At 34.1% G+C, this 12,546-nt stretch overlaps 2 protein-coding genes across 2 annotated transcripts in view; both read left to right on the top strand.

The window, feature by feature from the left end:
* LOC103939563 (serine/threonine-protein phosphatase 7 long form homolog) overlaps positions 1 to 444 on the top strand; it is a 36,245-nt gene extending 35,801 nt beyond the window's left edge. Inside the window, exon 9 of the mRNA XM_048589372.1 lies at positions 85 to 444. Within this exon, the coding sequence (XP_048445329.1) occupies positions 85 to 171 (87 nt within the window). The 3' untranslated portion in view covers positions 172 to 444. The remainder of the gene's footprint in view (positions 1 to 84) is intronic.
* A 7,898-nt stretch (positions 445 to 8,342) lies between these two features.
* LOC103937693 (ATP synthase subunit gamma, mitochondrial) lies at positions 8,343 to 12,302 on the top strand. The gene is made up of 9 exons (XM_009347638.3): positions 8,343 to 8,530; positions 9,133 to 9,176; positions 9,285 to 9,437; positions 9,870 to 9,983; positions 10,073 to 10,200; positions 11,174 to 11,296; positions 11,388 to 11,507; positions 11,709 to 11,830; positions 11,972 to 12,302. The coding sequence occupies exons 1-9, from the start codon at positions 8,433 to 8,435 to the stop codon at positions 12,039 to 12,041; spliced, it is 972 nt and encodes a 323-aa protein (XP_009345913.1). The 5' UTR covers positions 8,343 to 8,432; the 3' UTR covers positions 12,042 to 12,302.
* The last annotated feature ends 244 nt before the right edge of the window (positions 12,303 to 12,546 follow it).

Genomic DNA, 12,546 nt, shown 5'->3' with positions numbered 1-12,546 from the left:
TTTTTTTTTTTACTGATCCGAGATTTCATAAAATCCCTGATAAGTTTTTTGTTTCGTTTCATAAAAATATTTTCATACTCGCAGGCAAAACCCTTTTATGACTTTGAAGAAGTGGCTGATTCTGATCAAGAGTTGGACTTTGCATCGCCATCGATGGAGACTAGCCCGTGAAGTCCCCGGTCACCTGTTTTCTGATGGGGTGGTTCATGACTTTTTGATGCGTTTCTCCATTTTTTAAACTGCATTTTCTTTTGCCTTTGCCAAATGCCATTTCAAAATGCAGAGCAGTATCTTCAGACAAGGCAGTATCATGGCAATCTTTTGGTTCATCGTCCCCATCAATGAAAATTAGAATACAGATGCCTTTCTATATTGATCCGATTTGTACGTTAACTTGTGTCGTTGCTTTAGAAACTTACAGCTCACTTAGACGTGCTTTTAAAATGATCGAAAGAGCTTTTGGTGAAAAAAAAAATTAGAACTAATTTTTAGTAAAAATGCAAGTAAATCTTATTAAAGCACTTAAAGTGCTTCTTGGAAGAAGCACATAACTGGTGCTTTTTGCAAAAAGCATTTCAAGTGCTTTTGGAAGCTAAAAACATTTTCTCTAAAAGCGTTTTTAGTTATTTTAAAAGTACATCTAAACGAGCCATTAGTTATGATTAACTCGAATAACACAAATTCGACTTAAGATGAAGATTAGATGTACACTCCATGCGTTGCACATTTTCGAGAATTAATATGAATTTACGGATACCTTGCTAAGCAAGATCAAAGTTTAAATGGACCGCCGGTTAGGTTGTATAAATATAATCGCATAATAAACTAATCAACATTAATATCCGGATGTTCAAATGAACATATGGAAGCTAATTGGCCTGATTGAGGTTGGTTAGGGACTCTAAATTTCTTTCTACATAAGTGTTTGTTACTGTTCCACCACTTAGTACTACTGTTTAGTGATATTCCTCTTCACTTGTAAGTGAGAGGTCTTAGGTTCGATTCTCGTCAATGGCGAATTTGAACCACATTATTGTTAGTCCATTGTGAGGTTAAGCCTACACCCTTATAGATAATATTCAGGGGTGTATTTAATTGAGACTTTGAGATATTTTATTTCTTTTTACAAATTTAGGGGTATTCGATCAGAATTTTAAAGGTGCTTATAACATTCCAAATGTATTCAGTTATAAATTGATTTTAAAGGGTTTTAAAAAGTTAGTGAATTCGAGGAATTAGATTGATTTTGTAGTATATTTTAAGCATTCTCATAAACTCACATCCATCCCTTGAGAATTTGAGCAAGTTCTATCAAAATTTTACATAGAATCTCTAGAAGCCAATTAAACTCTATCAAAATATATGGATTTATATTCCATTAAAATCCCTCAAAATCTCAATTGATATACCCCTTAGGTTTTATTATCGTTGATTTTGAGTGTTTAAACATCAATTATAATTATATTTTGTATCGAAAAATACATTTGGTACAACATGAAGACGTAATTTGGTGTTATGGTAAGAGAAAGAAAAGCAGAGCAAAATAAAAAATAATAATAAAAAACAAAAAAACCAAATAAATAAATAAATAAATAAAATGAAAAGGGAAGGATCAGTACGAACTTACTGAATATTCAAGGACAAGAACACTATGCCGCTAGTGGCACAACTAGGTGAGGATCGGTAGCGTGGTACCAATCTTTTCCTATTCCAATTTATTTAGTTACTTTTTATTTTTTTTCTTTGGGTTTTTTTTATATGTTACTTTATAAATTCAAATACCTTCGTACTAGGTTTTATATAGTTGATTTCAAGTTTTTATTGAATTAATAGATTTTACACGGAAAATATATTTTTAAGAAATTGTTGTTGTTGTAAGGGAAATAAAAGAAAATTTTCTTAAAATAAAAGAATGGAAAGTAAACAAATTTTGAAAAGAGAGGATCGGTATGATGATAGCGATTCTAAATTATTATTTTGCTAAGTATATTCGCTACGTATACAGCGACTCTATTTTGATGGGTTCGGTAATGTTTTACCGATCACATCCTATTCTAATTTATTTATTTATTCGTTTTTTCTTTGAATTTTTTTTTTCTACTTTCCTTTATTTGAGTAACCACTGTTAGATTCAAATTTCTTTAGATTTATATTGTTTTCAAGTTTTAAACGTGGATTATAAGACTAAAAATACAGTTTGTAGAATATGTAGATGATAGTTTGGTGTTATGGTAAGGGAAAAAAATAAAATTTTAACAAAAAAAAAAGTAGAAAATAAATAAAATTGAAAAGGGGGAGGATCTGTATTGTGGAAAAATTGTGGAGCTGACATGTGGACTTCTACCGGCAAATAACGATAATGTCCTCATTAATTGGCAAAACCCACATTTAATCCACGCACAATTCAACACTCTTGAAGACTTAAGTTGTTGACCATAACCTCATCAAGCACTTATGCCCATGACAAGGAGAAATTCAAAGGTATTAAAGATAGAATTCACCACTAAAACTTATCTTTAAACTTTTCTAATTGAAGACTAACTCAACCAAGCAATGAATGAGAATCTAATCCAATCATGGACACTACAAGATAATCCCAATATATTATTTAACTAATAATATCCTCGGAATAATTCATTCCTCCTCCATGCAATGGATGACACACCTTGGTCAATTGGATGACAACACATGATGAACTTTTGCTACTATAAATTGATGTTTTCATTGAGATCCGGATTTACTTCTCAAAGAAGGCTTTTGCAATTCCTTTTGGATTTTTTCTTTACATTGAATTTCTCGTACGCTTTTAGCCTATGAATTTTTTTTTTTTAATTTTTTATATTAGTCCTTGGAAAAAAATGATACAATGGCCGAAAATTTTCAAAACCATGATGAACATAATACTTTACATACCAGGACGTGACCAAGTGCCGCCGCTCCTTGAGGCTCAACACGGCTGCATCTCTTCTTCTACCACCACCGCCACCTGCAAGCATCGGGCCAACAGCTTGTAGATAATTTTCTAGAACCGTCGGCTTTTCCATTTTGTAATTTATGTTGTCCCTTGTACCTTGAATGGAATTTTCATAAGATGCTAAAGGGAATAAGAAAGATGGATATAATGCGCCAGCAAGTGCTCTGCCTACATGTAATTTTTTCATCTTTAAATAGTCGTTCGCATTGGTTATTGAACTTTTTACGGTGTGTAGCATTGAAGTTTTTGAATAATTAAGAATTTCTTTAATTTTTTGCCCGCTTAAACTCTTTATTTTGAAGAAAATTTGTAACGGTGTTACACAAGGTCCATTCTTCAATGTTTCAACTTCGTAAAATAATAGATTTACAATGACTTAGTACCAATTTTCTTGTTTTTTTGGAACTCACTTTAACAACACTTATCACTCGAAATCATATCCGAAAATTTATTGAGATTACATAAAGATAAGAAATCTGAAGAGTTACTCACGTTAACGACAAATGTCACTCGAAATTTTATCCAACAAATTATTGAGATTATATAAAGATAAGTTGGAAGCTTAATCTGTTCGAAAACCTTATTTTAATATGGTAGTTTAATTTAAATAACCATATTAATTCAATTAAAATAATAAATTATGTTTGACCTATGATCCTTTGGCCCCCTCAGTTTGATATGAGTTTTTATCAAAAGGTTATGTTTGGCCTATGACCCTTTGGCCCCCTCGGTTGGAAATAGTATAAAATATGGTCTGACATTGCTCATTAAAATATAATTTTTTGCATAGCTATAAGGATAAATGGAGCTTTTTGGCCTTCATTCGATTAAAGATGGCCTTAGAGTTTTTTTTCCTGCATTTTTTTTAGAAATAGCCATAAAACCTCATTAGATTAGGTTGTTTGAGATGCTTTAACAAAATTGATATTTTCGAGATTTTTCCTCATGCTTTCTATTTTTATATTATAACATATTGCGCTACAAGTTAGAGAGTTGGTCGTTTTTCATATCGAGCCATTGGAGCAGCGCGTCAGGCTACAATTGGACAATTCTATCATACTATGAGCCGAAGAAATAGTATGATATGGTAAGAGTTTTCGCAAATCTACTTATTGGCGGGAAGCCTACAGCAGTTAGAAAGAAGGAAAATAGGGTGCGTGATAGATAGTGATCTATCTTTCTTATCTATTTTTCTCATTATTGATTTTGGTTTGGAAGTATTTTTAAATGATTAAAACCGATTTTGGTGAAAATATTTTTTAAATCACTCCTTAGTAAAAATTCAAGTGAACCCTAAAAAGACATTTTAAGTGCTTCATGCATGAAGCACCTATCTGATGCTTCAAACCGAAAATCGAACTCAACCAGGCCCGTTACCTTCCATATTTTCATTTTAAACTTTGATCTTGCTTAGCAAGGAGTCTATAATTATTATTTTTTTAATTCCCGTAACTATACGATTATTTCGGGTAGATACACATGGAGTATACATCTAATCTTTGTCCTAAGTCTAGTTTGTGTTCTTTTGGTTAACTAAGTTTTTAAAGCAACAACACAAGTTAACGTACAAGTTAGATCAATATCGAAAAGCATATGTATTGTAATTTTCATTCGATGAACCAAAAGATTAATGAATCTAACAACCAAAAAATAATAATGATTACCCTTGATATAGCATTTGGCAAGGCAAAAGAAAATGTAGTTTACAAAATAGAGAACACACAAACAACCTATATAACTCCCATGAAAATCTTTCATGCTTTTGCTTTAATTTACCATTAAGGGAGTGGAACTCGGACATCTTTTCCAAATGGGAAATAAAAATACCCCTTAAATAAGATCTACCGTAAAATACATACTGGTTATACATAGATATTATACTTTGGTCAATACATGGACGTCGTAATGTATACAAAATAGGTTTAACAAAAAAAAATGTGATAAATTATGAGCTAGATCATTAAATATAAAAAATCAACAATATAAATCTAAAAATGGTTACTCAAATAAAGTAACGTAAGAAAAAAAAATCAAAGGGGGAAAAAAAAAAAAAAGGATACGTTCGGTAAAGATGACCGAATGATAAGTCAAACAGTCGCTATCTTCATAACAACAATTACCCATTAAAGTCGCTAACTCCATACCGATCATTCCTTTTCAATTTTTTTTTTTCCATTTTTGCTTTTGTTTTTTAATTTTTTATATTTTCTTTACCATAACAACAAACTATCATCTTCAGGTTCTTTAAAATATATTTTCCTTGCAAAACCCATTAATTCATGTTTAAATATTTGAACTTTAACGATACAAAACCTAAACTGGAAGATATATAAATTTATTAGTAGTTACTCAAATAAAATAACTTAGGAAGAAAGAATCCAAAGGAAAAAAAAACAAAAAAGTAAAAAATAAATAAAATAAATTAGAATAGGAAAAGATCGGTACCGCGCTACCGATCCTCACCTAGTCCTGCCGCTAGCGTCATAGCGTTCTTCTCCTTGAATAGGAAAAAATAAATAAAATAAATTGGAATAGGAAAAGATCGGTACCACGCTACCGATCCTCACCTAGTCCTGCCACTAGCGTCATAGCATTCTTCTCCTTGAATATTCAATAACTCCATATTGATCATTCAGATATCTTTTCCACATTGGAAAGAAAAGTGTCTCTAAACTAAAATCTATTATAAAATATTATTGGCTATACATAGACATTGGTCAATATTCATAGACGTTGTAATGTATACAAGATAAGTTTATATAATAAAAAAAACGTGGTAAATTATGCGCGAGATCATTAAATATAAAAAAATATCATAATTTTTACATAGACCATACCTTAAAGCCAAAGTATTTAGTATTTTCACACATATTATTTCATAACATAACTCAAAAAAAATTTAGAACTAATTTTTAGTAAAAATGCAAGTAAATCTTATAAAAGCACTTAAAGTGCTTCCTGGAAGAAACACATAACTGGTGCTTCTTGCAGAAAGCACTTCAAGTGCTTTTTGCAGAAAGCACTTCAAGTGCTTTTGGAAGCTAAAAATATTTTCTCTAAAAGCAGTTTCAGTTATTTTAAAAGTACATCCAAACGAGTCATTAGTTATGATTAACTTGAAGAACACAAATTCGACTTAGGACGAATATTAGATGTACGCTCCATGCGTCGCACATTTTCGAGAATTACTATGAATTTACGGATTCCTTGCTAAGCAAGATCAAAGTTTAAATAGACCGCCGGTTAGGTTGTATAAATATAATCGCATAATAAACTAATCAACATTAATATCCGGTTGTTCAAATGAACATATGGAAGCTAATTGGCCTGATTAAGGTTGGTTAGGGACTCTAAATTTCTTTCTACATAAGTGTTTGTTACTGTTCCGCCACTTAGTACTATGATGTAATGGTATTTCTCTTCACTTGTAAGTGAGAGGTCTTAGATTCGATTCTCGCCAATGGCAGATTTGAACCACATTATTGCTAACTCATTGTGAAGCTAAGCCTACCCCTCCCTTTTAGTGTAGATAATAAAAAGTGTTGTTACTATTCCAGCTGCTAAATGGAACCCGAACAAAAAAAATTCTATGCTAGAATCGGAGGAGTTTTACCGATCGTCTCGTATTATTATTATTTTTATTGTTGTTGTTGTTGTTGTTTTTTTTTTTTCTTTTTCTCGTTGTTTTTCCTACGTTACTTTATTTGAGTAACCACTGTTCGATTTTAAATATCTTTAGATTTAGGGGTGTATTTAATTGAGATTTTGAGATTTTTTATTTATTTTTACAAATTTAGGAGTATTCAATCAGAATTTTGACCCCTCCCCAATTTTCTTAGTACCTAATCGAAACCTTTATGAAGTATTTTTGCAGTTAAACTTTTATACCAAAACCAAACCTTTTATGGTGTAACAAGTCACCCCCCAACATTCCATCCAAACGAGGCATTTTCCTTAAGACTGTTTGTTCTATACAAGCGATATTTGGTATTATAACAATCTATGAGAAGAAAAATTTGAACGCAAATATAAAAAGGCGAGGACATTGACTTAACTAGCAATACGAATGTAACAAAAAGTAAAAATAGGGTAATTTACACTTTCATACCTCAGGTTTGGGATCTATTTCAATTCCTTACAACATTTTCAAAACATTTCACTTTCGTACCTTAAGTACTATTTTATTTCAAAATAATACCTCTGTTACATTTTCCATTCATTGATCCGTTAATTGCTGACGTGGTTGCCAAATGTATTACACGATATTTTTTTTAAAAAAAAAAACCTTAATCTTCAAAAAAAAAAAAAAAAAATCAAAAGCTGCAACACATTCCTGTAACCCACCCCGCCCATTATTCTTTCCACCCCCCTTCCCGGGCCACGAACGACCCACTCAAACCCACCTTCCTCCATGACCCACCTCACCTAGAAACCCACCCTCCGCACCCACCCTCTTCTACACATCCCATTCCTTAAATCCACACCTATTGGGAGGATCTGGGTTGCAGGAAAAGGAGATGGGTTTTTTTTTTTTTTTTTTTTTTTCCTTTTCTTTTCTGGGTTGCAAGTAGTGCGTGCGGAGGAGGAGGTGGAGGATGGGTGCACAGTAGGTTTGGGGAAGACGGGAGGGAGAAAAAAGGGGTGGTTTTTTTTTTTTTCTTCTTCTGGGTTGCGGATTGGGCTCGGGTTGGGGGGATGGGAAGATGGGTGCAGAGGAGGATGTGGAGGATGGGTGGTTTTGGATTTGGGTTGCAAGGAGGGACAACGAATGGGGATGATGATGAACGGGATGGGGTTTCAGCGGTGCCTGGGAGGGGATTAATGGGTTTTGGTTTTGGGGGGAAGGAAAAATGGGCGAGGTGGGTTGCAGGGATGTGTAGCAACTTTTGAAATTTTTTTTTTTTTGAAGATTAAGGTTTAAAAAAAAAAAATTAAAAATTTTTTTTTTTGCCACGTGTAATACATTTAGCAGCAACGTGACAGCCACGTCAGTACTTAATGGATCAATGGATGAAAATGTAACGGATGTATTATTTTGAAATAAAACAGTACTTAAGGTATGAAAGTAAAATGTTTTGAAGATGTTGTAAGGAATTGAAATAGACTCCAAACCTAAAGTATGAAAGTATAATTTACCCTTAAAAATATGTCACGCATCCTATAAATTTTGAAATCGGACCCTGAGTTTTCAGATTTGAAAGGCCGGGCCTGTTGGGCCAAACTCCGAGTTTTTTCCCTGTTAATTGGGTTAGCGTCAACACTCAGCAATATACAAAATACGACGTCGTTTGAAACCTCAACCTCACACGCGCATCGCCTCCGAGAGATAGTGGAAAGTGAAAACGCACGCCTGAGAGCTCGCGGCTGTATTTGTTAATTGGTATTAGCCAAAGCATTCGGATCCCAACTTCCAGTTTCTAGGGTTTCCAATCTCCGATCACCACCAATCCCGAAATCCATGGCGATGGCTGCTCTCAGACGAGAAGGGAGGCGTTTCGCCCCTTTGATCTCTCCCCATCCGATGGCCGCCGTCCGATCCTCCATCATCCCAGCCGAGTACGCTCTCTATCCAAATCCGCCGTTTTTTATTTACTTTTATTTCTTATCATTTTGCTTGCATTATAGTTTTACATTGCCCTCTGTTTGGATGCCGAGAAAAATTGAGTAATAGATAAAATAAAATTTAATTTAGGATGGATTTTTGGGGGTGTGTGTGTGTGAAGAAATGAAAGCTCAGCTTAAGTTAGGGAGTGATTTAATTTGTTTGTGCAAAGTGAGAACCTTTAAGATTACTGAATTTTTTTCGGCGAATAACAAGTGGATAATTGAATTTGTTAAAAGGATACTACTGCAGATGTTAGGATTGTATGGAAGGCTGAAAGGAATAATTCACACGAATCCGCCAATCTGTTCATTAGAATTTAGTGAGCGAAAATTATTGATGTTGCTTGGGTTTAATTTGTTTGGATAGCGCTGAGCAATATCGTTTACATTAACAAGAGAAATGTAGGAGGGGATATGTTTGGTGCATCTCTGAAAGTCAACTATAGTTCTGGATCATCATGCTCGCTTGATTTCATTTCCATGTTTGGATGTCTCGCTATCGTTTTTTGTTGCTTCCACATTTCGACAACTAAATTACTTGGTTTGGTGCTCAGGGAACAAGTACCTTTGGGAGTGCGCTCAATTTCAACTCAAATTGGTAAGAACAATCATCATGAATTAGTTATTATTTTTTTCCTATTTTATTTCTGTTTTCCCTGTTTTGCAAACGGTGATGTGGTTCATTGGTAATACTTTGTATATTCAGTTAGAAACCGGATGAAGAGTGTGAAGAATATCCAGAAGATCACAAAGGCAATGAAGATGGTTGCAGCCTCAAAGCTCCGAGCAATTCAAGTTAAAGCTGAAAATTCTCGTGGCCTGTGGCAGCCTTTCACAGCACTTCTTGGCGACACTCCCAGTATGTTTAACAGCATAATCTTCATAGGCCAAATTATATAAATTATTTGTTTCTTTACATTTTGCTTATTATTGTTAAAGACGTGGCATCTTTGACAGCATTACTCAATCTAGTTGCATAGGTTAGTTGCAACCAGTATTTCTGAAATTTTTCTTTATTTTAGAATACTTAACAGACTGTTCCGCTTGCCAAGTCCTAGCGCAACTGAGGAACTGAAATTACTCTGCTCCTTTTATTGATAATATGGGTACTTTACGGATATGTATTTTAACTCTTTGTCCCCCAACCCGCCCCATTTTCATTGTTTTGTCCTTGTGCACATTGATATTCTCGTATTTGTCCCCCAGGTCGCACCAGTTTCATTGCTTTCCACATGTGCACATTGATATTCTTGTAAGTTCCCTCATTGTGTATTTTTTTTTTCCATGATAGGCGTCAGCGTTAAGAAGGATGTTATTATTACCATCTCTTCAGACAAAGGTTTATGTGGTGGAATTAACTCTACCTCAGTCAAGATAAGCAAGGCCTTGCACAAGTTGAACGCTGGTATTTCTTGGAAGCTGATTGTTAGTCTGATGTCTGCTAAGTTTATATTTTATGCACATTAATATTTTTTTTCCATGAAACTATTGTAGGTCCTGAAAAACAGACAAAATATGTCATTTTGGGGGAAAAAGCAAAGGCTCAGTTGATTCGTGACTCTAAGAAGGACATTGAGCTATGCATAACTGAGTTGCAGAAGAACCCTTTGAACTACACCCAGGTTAGTATGTTTTGAGTAAAGAGAGCCCATGCGCTTACCTATGCGGTGTTTGCTTAAAGAACCACACACACTTGACCAACCTACGTGGGACATTAGCAACGTATTGGTTTTATTTTGTCTTTCATATTTTCAATATTTACTTGCGTTTTATACATGACATTTAGAGTCATAGGGGATCCAGTAAAAATCGTTTATCATCTCATGGAAACCTTTGGTGTTAAGTTTTTTTGACATTATTTTAATCTTTATTAAGTTTTGTTGACATTATTTTAAGCTTAATGTCTCAATGAGTTATATTTTGTTCAAATTAATTGTTATGCAATGCATTGTCAAATTTGCATTAAAATTTCAATTTGACCTTACGATCATGATTAGTGATCAAATGTTGACTTTTTAGCTGTCAATATTGTAAAAGCAGAGCACCTCCAAGGTCTTTTTAAATGTTGTTTAAATTAGCTAGTAAACAGTATCAAAAAGTTAATTTAGTTACCCAATTGATCTTAACATCTACAACAACACCTTTCTATTCTAACAAACTCCTAATGTTTTATTAATTATTCAAGTTTTGAAAAAGAAAATTATTTATTAATAACCACTATAGAGCTTTTAGGAGGGGGAGTATTGAGTTTTAATGTTTGTTTCATAATTAGGCTTTTGTTAGTTTCTCCATTCTCCTCCCTAAACTTAAAGAGCCACTATTGATTTTGTTAGTTATAGAGCCCTTTAAAGAGTCTCTTGGAGATGAATTTCCTTAGTTTGGCTCTCTAAACTAGCTTTCCAAGAGGTTTAAAGAGCCTCTTGGAGATGAGAGCACACATTTCTTTATACTTGTCGACGCCTATTAAATTCTCTTTGATGAGTTCTCTTGCCAGGTTTATATGAACAAAGTTATTAATGCGGCAGTTATACATTATATTAATTATCAAATGTATGAGTTCTGACCATCAATTGCTTGTACCTTTTGTCCTTTCAGGTATCTGTCATAGCTGATGACATTTTGAAAAATGTTGAGTTTGATGCTTTGAGAATCGTCTTCAACAAGTTTCAGTCAGTCGTCTCATTTCTGCCAACTGTGTCTACAGTATTATCTCCCGAGGTAATAAGAATGCTTCAGTTCAATTACTGAACCTCTTTATCACTCATATTCATGTTCTGTTGTTTGGGTATTTGATACGATGTTCGTATAGATTGTGGAGAGAGAGTCTGAAGCTGGTGGAAAGCTTGGCGACCTAGATTCCTATGAGATTGAAGGTGGTGAGACAAAGTCAGAGATACTTCAGAATTTGGCAGAGTTCCAATTTTCATGTGTAAGTCATTTCGTTGAGGTTAGAGACTTCATATTTTTGTATTTGTTGATCAAACCACTGGCCTGGTTGGACGCTTAACGTCAAATTGCATTCGTTGCGGTATTGTCGTAAGATTGACACTTTTGGTTTTGGAGTAGCATCTATAAGTGAATATATTTTATTACCTTTTATTCACATAGAAGAATTTCATACTTTGGGCAGGTCTTGTTCAATGCGGTATTGGAGAATGCTTGCAGTGAGCAAGGAGCAAGGATGTCTGCCATGGACAGCTCAAGCAGAAATGCTGGAGAGATGCTTGATCGCCTCACACTCACTTATAACAGGTCCCCCTTATCCTCCACCCCCAATTTCTTCGAAGTCCTAGCTAATCCTTTACTGCAGACATTTTTTTTATTTGATGACTTTAATATCGTGGTCCACTATAAACGACTGATCTTTGTTGGTTATGTGGTTATTTGTTACAGAACTCGTCAAGCATCTATTACAACCGAATTGATTGAGATTATATCAGGTGCATCAGCACTGGAGGGTTAAGCTTATCTGATGGTGACGAAATAAAAATGTGTTTTTGAAGTTGAAGATGTTACCTTCGAGAGGTATTTTGCTACTTTTCTAATAATTACTCCAGGTTCAAATTCTGGGATATATCAATGAAGGTTTAAATTGATGGTTCTGGGCTTCCTTTCTTCTTTTTAAGTTCCGCACTGCATGTCAAAAATTCATCTTAAACGAGTGAGGATTGTATACATTGTAACAGTTCATTTTCTTCGAAGTATGTTTCATGCTTTCTCTTCTCGGATACTGTTTTCTTGGATCTCTTTTGCAATAATGTGTTTCTGCAATAGCTTCGCTCGAGTTGTCATGCTCGATTTCATAAACTTATATTCATGTTTCCATTCTCTATCTGATGAAGAAACTGCATTTACACGAGAGAGAATCTGGCTTGTAATCAAGTGTACATTTCAGGGATGGCGAAGGTTCTCTTCTCGATCGAAGCCATGCGTGTTATGTTTCCTAAACGATATTTTGTTCACGATTT

The sequence above is a fragment of a genome, unplaced genomic scaffold (assembly GCF_019419815.1).
Source record: "Pyrus x bretschneideri cultivar Hongxiangsu unplaced genomic scaffold, Pyrus_bretschneideri_v1 Contig3, whole genome shotgun sequence".
In the NCBI taxonomy this organism is placed as follows: Eukaryota; Viridiplantae; Streptophyta; class Magnoliopsida; order Rosales; family Rosaceae; genus Pyrus; species Pyrus x bretschneideri.
This window is presented reverse-complemented; position numbering and strand designations above follow the sequence as displayed.